Raw genomic sequence first — 15,222 nt, 5'->3', positions numbered from 1 at the left:
CCCGGAGAGATGGCGCGCCACGCGCGCATTGGAGCTGCGAGGACCGGTGCGAGGCGGTTCGCGGCAGGACTCTCTCTCCTCTGAAAACGCTCCGCCTTCCTCCCTCTGGAGAATCAAGCGTCCTTCCTTTCTTTAGATCGCTATCTGTCTATCTCTCTGCCCGTGCCGATCACGACGTTTGGCTGGCGTGCATCATTTCCCCCTCCGAGATACCGAGTTCTTTGGTTCGCTCCGCTTGCTCAGGCGCACGTTTTGTTGCTGCGCCGAACGCCGCGTTGCTCGACCATATGGCTCGACGCTCACCGCGTCCGATGCGGGGCACCTCGTAAGTGATGGCTGCCCTGTGGCCCATTGTCTTACACCCCTTGGCGGGTCGACGTGAACGCTGTCGCGTTCCACTCTTGAAGGCGAAGCTTAAGCGTCCTCCAATTTTGATTTGGCCTTACCGACGCTCAGAACAAACGCACTCATAATAAACGCTCATGACGTGGTGATACCTCCTCCCTACTGGATGCGCCGTCATCTGAAGAACGACGCATGGGCTTGGCGCACTTTTAGTCAGCTGGAAGAGTCGACTTGCCGTGGCGTCGAGGTAGTGTGCTCGTCTCGAAGCTCGAAGGTCCCTCCGGGTGGAAGCCCCACCCACACCGTACTTTAGGGAAATTCTTTTTCCAAGCCATCACTATTTTGTTCACAGGAGCCTCGCTGAGACATTTGACGTCAATCCGAGCATTTTGACGTGTTTTTAAACTTTTGGTAACATTCGGTGACGATGAGTGACGAATTTTCGAACAATGCCGCATGTAATACCTTCGGATTAAAATTGATACAACTTACAAAATTTCATTGCACACATTGCCCACAATCTCGGGTACCACGATGTAGCGTATTGAGCTCCATACTCTTTGTAATTTTTGTGAATGGCATGCGTAACATATTAAAGGCCATTAGAACTGCACATTTTTGATGGAGTTCCCGTAATTTTAGCTGCCTTGATTTAGCTTTCTGCTCGTCATCTCTTTTACGCAGGGTAAGGTACAGGACACCTCATATGGAAGGAATCATTTAGCTTCTGTCATCAAACACTAAATCATGCCAACTGCATCTTATAAACCACGCCGATGGAACCTGCAAATGGCAGACTGGAACGCTTTTACAGAAATTGCAAGGAGGGTGGTGTTCATTTCCCTGGAGCTAAGCTTTGTAGGAATCAATGAGGTTTACTGGGGTATCTTCCCGCAGCTGAAGAAGCTACTCCGGAATTTCTTGTCCTTTTTCAAAAAACGTTTGATCCTTGGTGGATACCTGAATGCACGGAAGAAAGAAAGCAGCAAAATAAAGCCTGAGATATCCTGCATAAGTACCCGACGCATAGCAACTTCCTCAGCTTCAAGCTAGCCACAACGAAAGCTCCTCTACAAAAGAAGACAATCTGAAAAACCTATGGTAGGCTTACGTACTTACAAATAATAGCACCATCACAACCAAAAGAATGTTGGAAGAGGTCAGGAAGTTTAGGATGGACTAATCACACATGATATCTTTAATTACAACTTCAAGCATACTGGCAACACTTACAGGAACAAGCAAATATACTTGGGGAGCACTTTTATAACGTCGCTAGCTTGGCGAAATGCTCAAACGCGTTCTTAAAATACAAACGGTCAGTACAAAAGGAGAAACTACTTACTGCTTGCGCCTGAAAGGCAGAGCAAAACGCTCGATTCACTTTCCAAGAACTAACCAAGGTACTCTGTGCTCATAAAGAAACGCAGTACGTCCTCAGCGCATCCATTATTCAATGCTGGCACACCTGCCCCAAGCATCAGTAGATGCTCTACCTAAAATTGTTTACAACACATTTGACTATGCAATTATGCCACAAGAATGTAAAAACGCAATAGTTGAGCCATTTTGAATAACAGGTAGATCGCCGACATCTTGAAGCAGCTCAGACCCACTGCATTGAGAAGTTCTCAAACGAAATTGTACGAAACTGTCGTAAATGCGAGATTGACACTGACTCTTCAAACACAGAACTGATGTTCATCATGGGGGGGGGAGGGGGTTATAAAGAAGGTTAACGACTGACCACCTAGTCCGGAGTGAAACATGAAATACGTGAAGCATTATTGCAGAAACAACCCTGTCTCACAGTCTTTCTTGTCGAAAAAGCGTATGACACTACTTGCAGATTTTCAATATTACGTGACCTCCCTGTTTTAGGAATCCGTGGCAAAATGCTAAACTGTCGCGGATTTCGTGTCCAGCACAGAATTCCAAGCACAACTAGGCACTGTGCTCTGGTGCATATTTATCTAGGAAAACGCCGTACCACAAGGTTGCATAGTAAAAATGAATTACACTACACTAAAAATGAGCTCCGTTAACAAAGTCATTCTTTCCTGTGTATTGTACTTCATATAAGTCGACAATCTGACGACAGCGTACGGCGCCTCAACTTTGCCAACATGCGAAAGGGAGCTCCGCATCACAATAAATAAACCTATTTGATGGGCTGACAGAAATCGCTCCCATTTCTCCACTAAATAGACCACTATAATGCTATTATCGCAAGAACGAGGACTACACTTGCACCTGACCTAACATTCAGTACTGTGACATTGCTGGTAAGATGAGAATATCAGTTCCTTGGAGCGGTTTTTGATAAAAACATAACCATCCGGGCCCACATAAACACAAGAAAAATTCAGGCGGACAGAGATTTGCCTTATAAGTACTGGGGCCTCCGACCGAACATGCCTCCTAGTTATTCATCAGTATGTTGTGCGTAGCCTTCTAGACTACGATTGCGTATCTTATGGCTCGACGACTTGATCTAGTACCTAATCTCGGACTGCGACTGGCAAGTGGTGCTTACAGAACATCACCTGCGCAAAGTTCCTACGTTGACTGTAGTGAGCCTCACTTACAACAGCAAAGACCTTTGTTTACTTTTTCCTGCTTACTTAGAATTCGGTGATCACAACACTCATACTGCAACTTCACGCGACGCAACTGACACTTGCAGTACGTATATAGTGCAAGCTTTATTAGCCCGCTTATCACCAGGAAGGGTTTATGGATGTAGTCCTATGCCGAACACGCCTTCGTCTCACACCTCACACTCAATGGTTTACTTAATTCAATTCAATTCAATTCAGTTTATTCGGACATACATAGATGGTACAGGATGTCCACAAGGCACGACAAAAGGAGGCAACAATGCCTCCTGACAGGGTCTTCACCTCGGGATCACCTTATGACAGCAGGTCAGCACGATAAAATACTGCATTCTGCAGATCTCACCACATTGCCAAGTCACTACAAGTCAAAGAAATCAGTGGAAGTTCAGAAATACAAAGCTGTGTCACATATGACAAATTATCCTATGATTTAATAATATACATTGAATTCATCATTCTTGTTCACGGAAACAATGATGTAGAAAATCATTCAAATAGCACTTGCTCAAAATAAAAGAAAGGTACAATTCTAAGCAAAAGAGGCCGGAGAAGAAAGCATCATTTTCATTTTTTTTTTAAATTGAGAAAGGGTTTGGCAATCATTTATGCAGTTGATCATTGAGGATAAGTGTTACAGAGTGTAACTATTAGGTTGTCTATGATCTGAGTACCATAACTTGTGCGTGGCTTCGACCAAACCATAGATACAGTGCGCAAGTTATGGGTAAGGTTCCTGTTTAAGTACTTAGTGCGGAAGGATGTAAAATCTTGCTTAATGTAATGAAAAATGAGTACAGCCAATGAGAAGCTGTAAAGTTGATAGTACGGCAGTACCTTAACTGCGCCGTACAGGGATTCTTTGACAACATGTGCGGAACGGAATACCGTCTTCAACGCCCTGAACTGAAGCGAGAAAAGGCGGTCTGAATCTGGTTTGTTACATGTACCCCAAACTAGCTGACAGTACATAAAGTAGGAGTGAACTACGGAAAAATAAATCTGCTTTCTCAAGCGCAGAGGTAAAAGATATTTTACGCGTTGCAACAAACCGATGGACCTAGATGCTTTCAAACGGACCTGATCCATGTGATCTATCCATGTTAAGTCATATTTGAAACAGACGCCCAGGAAGCGGCAAGAATTTGTTGGCAATAGATTGGTATTATAGATCTGTAGTTGGACGTGATGATTCAAGGGCTCATTTTTGGGACGGAAAATAATATATTGTGTTTTCTTTATATTTAAGTCAAGTTCATTGTTGTTTAACCAGATCTGTAGCTGACTCAGCCACTGATTTGCATGTTGTTCAAGTGAGGCTAGATTTGAGCCAGAAAAGAAGACATTAGTGTGATCCGCGTAAAAGATAATATCAGGTGTCAGGGGGATGTTAACGAGGTCATTGATGTATAAAATAAATAACAAAGGCCCAAGAATAGATGCTTGTGGTACACCGTACTTAATTATTCCTATATCTGACAGAAATTGATTCATACTAGTGTATTGTTTTCTTCCTTTGGGATAACTGTCTATCAGTTCATGTGCTATTCCTCTGATACCATACTTTCCCAGTTTTTCCATAAGAATTTCATGTTTAATAGAATCAAAGGCTTTTCGGAAGTCAAGAAAAATACCCAGTGTATATAGTTTTTATTCAAAGCTTTCCAAAATACGGTCCTTTATGAATAGCATTGCTGTCTCCGTTGATTTTCCAGCCTGAAATCCATATTGTTGTTTACATATTATATTATGAACATTTAAAAATTTGTTTAACCTCGTGTATATTATGTGTTCGGGGATCTTAGAAAAGAGCGGCAAAACAGAAATAGGTCTATAATTATTTAGATCATTTTTTTCCTCCTCCTTTGAATATTAAGGTTACGCGTGCAACGTTCATTTTTTCAGGGAATATACCGGTCTCTAATATGAGATTACAAATATATACTAGAGGACCCACAAGTAATGGACGTACGGTCTTGATGGGGCGTGCACTAATATCGTCATTTCCTGGCGAGCACCCATCCTTCATTGCCTTTACAACACCTACAACTTCTTCCTCCGATGGAGGTATCATAAACAGTGAATTGCTATTAGTGGAAGAAACATATGAAGTGACAGGCGTTAACGCTTGGCTCATGCGTGAGCAATTTGGCAAACCTGCATTGAGAAAATGTTCGTTAAACTTGTTTGCAAGTGGTACCCCTGAAAATCTTTTACCGTCGATGTAAAAATCCAGCGGTATGCGTGCTTTGCCACCTTTTATGATGTTGTTAGCTGTTTGCCACAATAGTTTAGGGCTGTTCATGACTGTGCAAAATTTGTTGTCGTAGTAAGCTGATTTTGCTTTCTTAAGATCTGAAGTTGAGTTGTTACGGAATTTTTTAAATTCCGTGAAATGAACCGCATTTTTCGTTTTTATGAAACGAGCAAACAGCCAGTTTTTTCTGTTTATACGTCTGTATAATACCGGAGTAATCCACTCTTTTCTTATCCTCCTGTGCTTTTTTATAGCCACGAGTGGAAAAGCACTGTCATAGTGGCGAAGCACTTTCTCTAAAAAAATGTTATATGCCTTACACGGGTTGCTTTCACTATATATATCATCCCAGACTACGTCAGCCATCAGTGAATGGAACTGCTCAATGTTATTTTCATTGATTATTCGTCGGAGGAAATTAGTTCTATCTATTTTTTTCACCACGGAAAAGAAGGCAAAAAAAGGAAGGTGATCACTTAAGCTCGTCAAAATTACACCGGATGTTATTTTATTTAAAGATAAATTAGTGAAGCATAGGTCTATGAGTGTTTCAGAGTGTTGACTGATTCGTGTGGGCTTATCTACAATATTTTCACAACCATATGATAGCATCAACTCGAGGAGATGCACCTGGCTAGCATTGCTTCTTAATAAATCAATATTCATGTCACCAAATATAATAACATGTCGTTTAGTGAATGTAGCATATTCAAGAAAGGACTCAACGTAAGTAAGAAAGGTGCTAACTAATCCGTGAGGGGGTCGGTACGTGAGAAGTATAATTGTATTCTGATTGGTCACACCAAGTGTCTCAAAGTCATCACAAACTACGGTGAATTCCGGAAGAACCCCATAATCAATGTCTTGTTTTATATACAAAGATACGCCACCGCCACGTTTTTCTTCCCTAAATACAGAGACGTTGTCATAACCTGTTAACTGTGTAACATCGCTATTTGATATATACCATGTTTCTGTAAATCCAATTATGTCAAAGTGACATTTTATGAGCTCGAGATCAGCCTCAATTTCAGCAATCTTATTTCTGAGGCTTTGTGCATTCAAATGATACAAGGAAAAATGTTTGCAATCGCTATTTTCATTTAAGAACGCGTTAAGGGAGTCGCTAGTATAATACATCGTGAAGGTTAACAATAACAGCAGCAATAGAAAAGAAACATACTTAAGCAATTAGCTCAAGGTCTTGTTCAGAGGCAATCAATATTGCCCTTGCGCCAGGTTCTTTCCTTACAAAGACCTTTCCATCGGAACACCACGAAAATTGGTAGCCTTGTTCGCGTGCTCTTGATTTGGCAAGCCATAAAAGCTTTCTGTTCAGTGCCGTCAGATTATCGAAAAAGGAAATGTCTTTATCACACTTCTTCACAACTTCACGCTTTGCAAGCCAGTTTACTTTCATAGATTGGCGAGAAAACCTTATGAGAATGATTGGCACTTTGTTCACACGTGCTGGCAGGCGATGCAAACCGTCCACATCACACTCATTCAGCAGGGGCAGCTCGAGTTTCTGAGCAAGATTATTCAGTTTACCGAGAAGGTTTTCTTTTTCGGTGAAAGATATACCGTGAATTTCCATGTTGTGACGCCTACTGTATTGCTGCAATTCGTTTAGTTCCTTAGTTAGCCTTGCAACTTCGTTTTTGTCTTGGTGTGCCTCTAAGACTTCTACTCTCTTGCTAAGGCTCTCGATCTGCCCCTCATGTCTGTCAGACGTTTGTAGGAGAGCATCATACTTGTCTGACACATGTTGAACAAACTTTTCAATGTTACCGACAGCTTCCTTTAGGTTTGATAAGTCGTCCACTTTGGCAGTTAGATTTACCAGATTGCCATTAATCGCAGCAAGTTGCTTAATGACAGTTGAAGGTAAGTCATTATTACGGTACACTTTGCGCGAAGCGGTCATGCGACATGTTGGACACTTCAATGTGTTCTTTGCTTCCTCAGTTTTCGTCTTGAATGCGCGTTCACTTATGGCAGAACATTTGCCTAGGTGGTAGTATTGACAACACTCAATACATTTCATGGATTCCTCATCATTTGAAAGTTCTTCACAACACGAAAGACAAGTATCGGTTGTCATAATAGCATTCAAAGCATAATACTTCAAGAAGAAAACCTACCGAAGTGCTATTTAGATAATCTACACCTACGTTTACACACTGCTTTAAATTTAGGAGACGATCGACTGGTGCTACTGATTGATTTGCAAAGAACTTTTAGACGAAACAGGTTTTAACATACATTATAGAACAATGCAAATTTTGCTGGCGTTACACTAGTTTTATGAACACCCTGCCGGGCGCTGTACAGCCTAAGTCGATTCTGTGTCTATAAACGCTATTTAACGACTTATCTCTTTGTTTTAGACTACAGCACAACTTCCGGGGCTATTGAGGAGCCTAAAATTCCCTGGTTGTCATTAAGGACGTGATTCACGTAGTCTCATCTCTGTTTTCTCAGGCATTTCGAGGGTTTTGATTTAGGGCTGAGATTTTCTCTCATGCGGTAATGTCATGAACGACGGCAACCTGCATCGATATTTGGTTCCGTGCTCGTTTGGGTAGGTCATTTTATAGGCGATACATTTCCGTAGTGGTCGTCGTAAATGACCGCCACTTCTTTATCGACAGCTTTTGTTGGCTTTTGAAATGGCAATTTCCGCTTTAACGCCATGTTGCTTTTAATATTATTAGTATTATTTAGCTACTTCAGGTGTTGTGATCTATCTATCTATCTATCTATCTATCTATCTATCTATCTATCTATCTATCTATCTATCTATCTATCTATCTATCTATCTATCTATCTATCTATCTATCTATCTATCTATCTATCTAGCCGCTTACGTACACCCAGTCAACCAAGTTCTCTACAGGCATCTGTCACATGGTATGTCCACGTTATAGTGATACTGTTGTCGTCATTCCATAATCGGCAGGGTTAGCCATCTGACTGTCGCTATGCCGACACTATGATATTATTAGTTACAGCGCGAATTACTCAACAGGGAGAAATAGGAAAGTTGAAACAATAGAAATATTTCATGATATCATCACACCATACATATACGCCAACCCAGAGGCGCAAGTTACCTAATCGGCTAAACCACTAGGTATGCGCTTGTGGTCACGAGTTGGTCGTGGTCATTGCATTGTCGTCATTGTAGCTTTCACATCAGAAAATTGTCGCGCCACTATCGTCACGCCTTCGTCGTCACACATTCGGTGTCATACCATAATCGTGAAGACGTCGTGGTCGATCGATCGTCGTGACTATAGCTTCATCATTTCACTCTCGTCACGCCGTCGTCCTAAATCCATGATTGTCGCGCTGCTTCGCAATTCATCGTTGTCGTCCCGCCATCATCGCCATACACTCACGGTCATATCATTCTATATGTACCATTTTCATGATATTGTTTTCACTGAATTATCGTCATATAGTCTTCGTCACGCATTCGTACTTAGGCCGGCGTGGTTGTGCCTATTGGTAGTTCCATCGCCGACGTTCTGACTTTCTCATCCGGCTCTCTTCATGTCGCCATCCTCACAGTGCCGCCACAATACCTTTGTTGACATGCTGTCATCTTCTTGCCGCCTTCCACGCTCTAACATGTGCTGGCTGTGAACAAGACCATTCCTTCGTTGCCATTTTATCGTAAATATGTTATCTTCATTCAATCTTCAATATGCCTTCATTGCATACCACCGTCATCATTTCGTCATGTTTAAATAGTCGTTGTCAGGCATCATACGACATCATGTGCATATGGTGAGTTCATCGTCATAATGTCGTCATGACGTCACGTTCGTGGGTGATATTGACTAGCGAGTACAATAGCAATGTCAGCCGATACCGGAGATAATGTAGGTCGCATATTGACAATGCAACACAAATCTCAGAATGACCTACAGAAAATTTAAGTGATCGTGACGTCAGCAACAAACTTTGTAACTACATTTCTTTAATGCTAATCACCTTACCTACCACAGTCATAGTGAGATGGTTTCTGCTGTAATCTTTTATCCTGTCTTACCACTTTCTTTGCCGCCAAAATGTCATCTGTCATTCGCGGTGCATCAACGTCCACTTGTGGCTCTTAATCATTCCAAGTGTTTTTCTTCCGCATCGAGTGCTTTTTGTTGTTCTGAGCCAGTGCAAGTAATTTTTCCGCTGTGGAGAGCCACCAGCGGCTTCCATCGCCACTTGGCACTGCACTTAACCTGACGATAACTTTACTCTGACCCAACGCGATCAGCTCTTCGATCTTGCTTAACTGCGCACCTCAGTTGCTTGTCCCCCCACATCACTTGTCCGAAGGATAGCTGCGGTGCCTACCATAAACACTGGCTCCGATGCCCCTCAGTGACAGTGACCTTGAAAGTTTTCCGCCACAGACCGGTGAATTCGCCTCCTTGTCCCCCATTTTACCTCTCTTTGTACCCGGTGTCCGTAATGAAATTCGTGCAAACACCAGAGGCGTTGGTGTTAGTGCAGGGCTAGCGCAACGAAAGCCTCTATTTCAAAAATATGTTTTTACTTAGGCCAAGGGCGCTATAACGAAAGCTATTCCTAGCTCTTCTATTCTATTTCTGAAATCCACTCTTCAGGATTGGTCAAACGTTTTAGGGCTATCTCGCTTTTGTTATCTCTCATGTGACGTCAGCAACACCGCGAACACTCTTCCTCTGGTGCGATGGTTACACTCGGATTATGCTTGATCGGTTGAAAAAAAGAAACAATTTTCCCCTTCTACCGTTTTTTACCGGCAGCCCTCCGCTATTGGTCAAAACTGGTCAGGCGGCACCCACTTCACCTGTTTGTCATAAGACGTCGCAAAACCGCGAAAAGTGACTTTGAAAAGCGGTATGTGTGCATTTAAGCTGCAATAATATGTCGAAGAAAATAGATTTCTTTTACAGCGAAGTTGTATGCCTCTGTCGCCCAAGGAAATTTTAGTGTCTACAGAAAAAAACTCCCCATACGTGTGCCGATCCCTGAGATAGTGCAAAACCGGCCCGGCCCGCGACGGAGGTGAACCAGGTGGTAATCACTCCCCATATGTGGGCCGATCCTGAAGCTAGTGCAATGCTGGGCCAAACCGCGGTGGAGATGAAGTAGGCGTTAGGCCTGCCCATAGGTGGACTGATGTCGAAGATAGCGCGATGCAGGACCGACCTGAGGCGGAGGTGAAGCAGGCGTTAAGCACCTCCCCCCCCCCCCCTATACGTGGGCCGATCCCGAAGACAGTGCTATGCAGGGCGACCCGCGGCGGAGGTGAAGCAGGCGTTAAGCACTCCCCATACGTAGGCTGATGCTGAAGATAGTGCAATGGCAGGCCAACCCACGGCAGTGGTGCAGTTCGCCATTAAGGGGCCCACATACACAACGTAGGCGGTGACTGCTTCGCTCGGAAATGAATAGAAAAACGCCGCCCGCGGGTTGCTCTAGCACTGGCTGCTCGTACTTTCCGAGCAGAAGGGATTTATTTGAGTTTAATAAAAATTTTCGCAGCAGTTTAACGTAGTTGAGCCCTTTGGTCACGCACACTACACCACTCTGCCAACGCTTCACAGCTGAGGATGCGCTTTACCTGTATGATAACCCTTCCATTGCACGCAGCCGCGATTTTCTACCAAGCACCGAAACCTAAGCAAGAAGCGGGCCTATTGCAGATGCCGGCAGAACCCGCTTCATCGGGGTATCTACTTTCTCTGTGCTATCCAGGTCTCACCAAACTTTCAGAAATTCTACGTGCTACTCGCCTCCGGTTAGCCAATTAGATCAGAAAAACCTTTCTTGTCTTGCAATTCCGTTCGGTTTGAAATCAAACAAAACCTACCTCCTATAGATACAGAGAGCGTTTCATTTACCTGTTCCAACAAGCCTGCCAGCACCGCACGGTGCTTGCGTCGGTGGTTACGTAAATTTGACGTCAGGAGATTGGAATAAGTTTACGCTGTAGCGCCCCAACTCTAGTCTAGCAGAAATGGTACGCTTGCGCAGTGGTAACGCTAATTGCAAAAATTCACTGCAATGTTGTTCGTCCCTTCTCCGTAGTTCCATGCTTCTAGTGAATTCGCGTTCAGGTCTCATTATTTTCACCTATTTATAAACACAATTACTACGGTAACCGACTTCTTTAGCGACCTGGGACCAACATATTCATCTTTTTTGGCAAATTACACATACATTTTGCGGGGCATTGTCCAACAGTATGCACAAATCCAATGTCAGAGACTGTTTTTATGTCACTATGTTCTCGCTGCTTTACAGACCGTATTGAGAACTGAAATATTTGTAAGTGGGAGATTGGAGGAAAACTTCACAAGAGCTTCGGAATTCATCCCAGACCGCTGGCTTCGTGGCAACGGGGACCGGCCAAGCGAACTTTTGGAAAATTGGACGCATCACCCTTTTGCGTCACTACCATTCAGCTCTGGTGTACGGATGTGCATTGGAAGAAGGATAGCCGAGATGGAGATGTGTATACTTATTGCAAATGTGAGCAAGACGATAACCAGATTCACCACCTTATCAAGAATGTAGGAAAGTCGTAACCTGGTTTTGACCGCGAAATATTCCCATACAATATTTTATACCGATAACAACCATATGAAAACTCCAGGCGCATTTCCATCATCGGCGACCGCAACAGCGGAAAAGTCCAAGAGCGAAAACATAGCGGCCGCGCGCAGTATGCTGTATGTGCAAGTGAAATCGTGCATCTATAAGCTTACTATGGTGGCTCGATTTCGGGCGCGCAATGCGTGAAGGCGGAGAGAAAGCACGCCCTTCTTCATCCTACGCAAGGTACTGAGGGGCCACAGGTGGCAACCCAAATAGAAAAGCAGCCTTAATACGTCACAAAAATTTTGCATTGGCCAGTTGGTGTTTGCTGAGCGGCAGCGTGTTCTATCGAAAAATACTGCAAAAAGAAGGATTCTAAAGGACAGAAAGAAGGGAAAGAGAGGCGGCGCTACACTCACAAATGTTTATTAGGCACAAAGCTTGCTACATATTGTCACGTGGTAGTGACGATGAAGGAAGCAAAACGGTAAATGGCGAAACTAGTGTTTTGTTGGGTGAACTCGTGCCCACAAAAGCAAGTTAAGCTCAAAAGAGAGCAACAGCGGCGAACACAATCGGTGGTCGTCGAAATCTACTCAGCGCATATGCTCAGCGGGTCAAGCGCGTCGGCATTTATGCATCAGTCGTCCAATGTTCCAGAGTAGTCACTGGGACCCGCGTGTATTCCACAAAGTTCCATATTATTCGCGTCGCACAGACATGCAATCGGATTACACAATGTTCGGTCACAGAGAACGGATAGAACCATCGATAACATTCCAGAAACTTCCGATACATGCATGCGCGTCCTGCGTTGTGTGATAACATTTGTTACGTGGTGAAGCGCGGTCGTCTGATAAAGATATACTAGTACATGGGTCAATATATACCGCGCACACTCTCGATATCAGGTGGCGGCAAATAGCAAGCGGCAGGTCATAGCCGTTTGCATCAAACCCAACAATTTCATTTCGACATTATATAAGGAGATTGATGTTTGGCTAACACATGAGTGAGTAATAATGTGAATGTGATATGCCTAGAGCAGTTCCGGCGCGGGTTTATCTGTACTGCTACCTAGGATGCTCATTTCAGAAAAACATGGAGTAGCAGCCTGATCTGGATTGCGCAGACAAGTGGGCGTTCATATCTTTCTTTTTAATTACTCGCTTGTCTCCTATTTCCCTAAGCACTCTAAAATTAATAAGAGAGGTATAGCGACATTCTGCCTTGGGTCCGTGTTTAGAAGGACGTGTGTTCACTGGCTCCAGTTTAGTTCGAGCACCAGGTCCAGTGGCTTTCAAGTGCCGGACTTCCTTATTCAGTCATCTCCTCGGTGGCAGAAACCGTGCTGCAGAAACTCAAACGTAGCAATGATCACAAGGCGAGTGAAGGAGGTGAGCAGGCTTTCCGAAGACTCAGGTGCTACCTTATTACCAGAAGGTGAGCCGGAACCTCAAGAAGGTGGCCAACAGGTATGTGGTACGTGTTGTGTTTCCCGCCCCGGAAAACTGGCTCGCATATGCCCCCGAATCACGAGTTGTGCAGAGCAAACGTGCAAAGTCAACACGCAAAATCCTGTGTGGAAATGTGTTCCACAGATGTTGTTTACCAGATACCGCTAAGCTGCAGGAAATCCTACGTTGGCCAAACTGGCCGTTGTGCGAACGGCCGAATTATGTCTATGCGCATTGCAGATCGTCCTGCTGTAAGCCACATTTCTCTGAGGCGAGAATCCTAGGTAGCAGTAGAGATAAAACCGCGTGAGAACTGATAGGCGCACATCACAATCATATCAGTAGTGAATCGCGTGTTAGTCAAACATCTGTTTCGTTATAAGATGCGGAAGTGAAAGTGTTGGATTTCATGCAAATAATGTCACCTGTCCCTTGCTTTTTGCTGCCCCCTGATGTCGACAGTGTGCGCGTTATATATGTAGAAAGCTCTGTACCAAAGAAACATTTGTGAGTGTAGCGCCGTACTTCTTTCGCTTCTTTCTGGCCTTTAGAGTATTTATTTTTCAAGTTTTTGCGCCACAACACCATGTCGTTCAGCCTTATTAAGATTCAGAACAATTATTTCGCGAATATCGGAAGCGAAAAGGCGCAGGGCCAAATGCATCGAATGGCTGTGATATTGCCTTGAAAGAACGAATAGCTGAAAATCTGTACGGTACATACTTTCTCCCAGCCAGATCTTGTTATGGATCATAATCGTTGCAATTTATTCAAGTAAATCGGTAAATTCCGTCTGAATATTGTGAAAATTACTTATTAAACACAACAGTAGACATTCTCCTCATGTGGCTTTCGATCTTTATAGGGAACGTCAATACGCCTGTCAATGAATGACAGAAAAAATTCTACCCTTGTTAGAGGCGTTTTGAATGCTACCACAAGTCTAAAAGACATGACAAGACATACAAGACATGACATGACATGTCTAATACAAGATATGATGTCGTTGTATTATGTCCTACTTGATACTCTCTATTTGACCATCGTTATTTCAAATAAAGTTTTACGCCAACGAAGGAAAAAGGCTCTACACATCCACTAAAGGCTATGTATGAGTTCTTGTGTTTCATTTTAGAGTACCATGAATAAAGATTCGTAAAGATTCTACTTCAGAGTCAGTAAAAATGACCTGTGTGATCGGTAGCCAAATAATATAGTGACTTATATACAAACTCTGTTTCTTCCCTTCCGCAGGTGCTCGAAGCATTCAGAGTGGAGAATCACCATGGGGACATCGGCTTCCTTTCCCAGCTTACAAGTCGCCCACAGAGACCAGCCAGATTTCGCTTCATTTTACTCTAGTGGACAGTTCATACGCGAATGTGGCATTTTTGAGTCACTATCAATAGTTATAATAAAAAAAAATTTGCTAAATGCCTACAAGTTAACTTTTGCGTGCGATCTGTTATTTGCTTTGTATTTCTATTAGACGACAGCGGTTTCAAGCGGCAGTGACCATGTTTCTATACCTGCTGATAGCAATGTGCTTTCTTAGAGACGAAATCTTGCTTAGTGCGGCACCACCACTTTCCTGTATCGGATATGTTTCTAGCCTCGAATCGCGCACCGATCCTGGAGAATGTGCATCTAAAAATGTGAGCCGATATGTGCTACTCGGGCCACTGTTCACCTTGTTGTTCCGAAAATGTTGTCACCGGCTGTAAAGTTAGAAGAAGAGAACATGGTTGATGGACTTGGAGACGACGAAGACTATTTTAGCTATCACTTTTCTACACATATTGGCTCAACAATTAAAAGCCATCTGTAAATAGACGCACGCTTCATCCTTCCCGTAATTTATTGGTGTGCGACCGTGGTAGCCACTTGCGCAAGACAGAGCTTCGCAACGGACGTGTCCTGGCCGCCTTGTGAACCGAAGGAGAGCCTTCAG

The 15,222-nt window shown here is 43.5% G+C and overlaps 1 protein-coding gene across 6 annotated transcripts in view; it reads left to right on the top strand.

The window, feature by feature from the left end:
- Positions 1-14,701, top strand: part of LOC135897288 (probable cytochrome P450 12a5, mitochondrial) — a 189,120-nt gene extending 174,419 nt beyond the window's left edge. For 5 of the 6 annotated variants that reach the window (XM_070526523.1, XM_065425892.1, XM_065425891.1 and 2 more), the window contains 2 exons: positions 11,521-11,748; positions 14,526-14,701. In XM_070526523.1, coding sequence (XP_070382624.1) covers positions 11,521-11,748; positions 14,526-14,633 — 336 coding nt within the window. In that variant the 3' untranslated portion in view covers positions 14,634-14,701. The remainder of the gene's footprint in view (positions 1-11,520; positions 11,749-14,525) is intronic. The other variant, XM_065425894.1, reaches the window with a different exon arrangement.
- Positions 14,702-15,222: the final 521 nt, after the last annotated feature.

Source organism: Dermacentor albipictus, chromosome 10 (assembly GCF_038994185.2).
Source record: "Dermacentor albipictus isolate Rhodes 1998 colony chromosome 10, USDA_Dalb.pri_finalv2, whole genome shotgun sequence".
Lineage (NCBI taxonomy): Eukaryota > Metazoa > Arthropoda > Arachnida > Ixodida > Ixodidae > Dermacentor > Dermacentor albipictus.
This window is presented reverse-complemented; position numbering and strand designations above follow the sequence as displayed.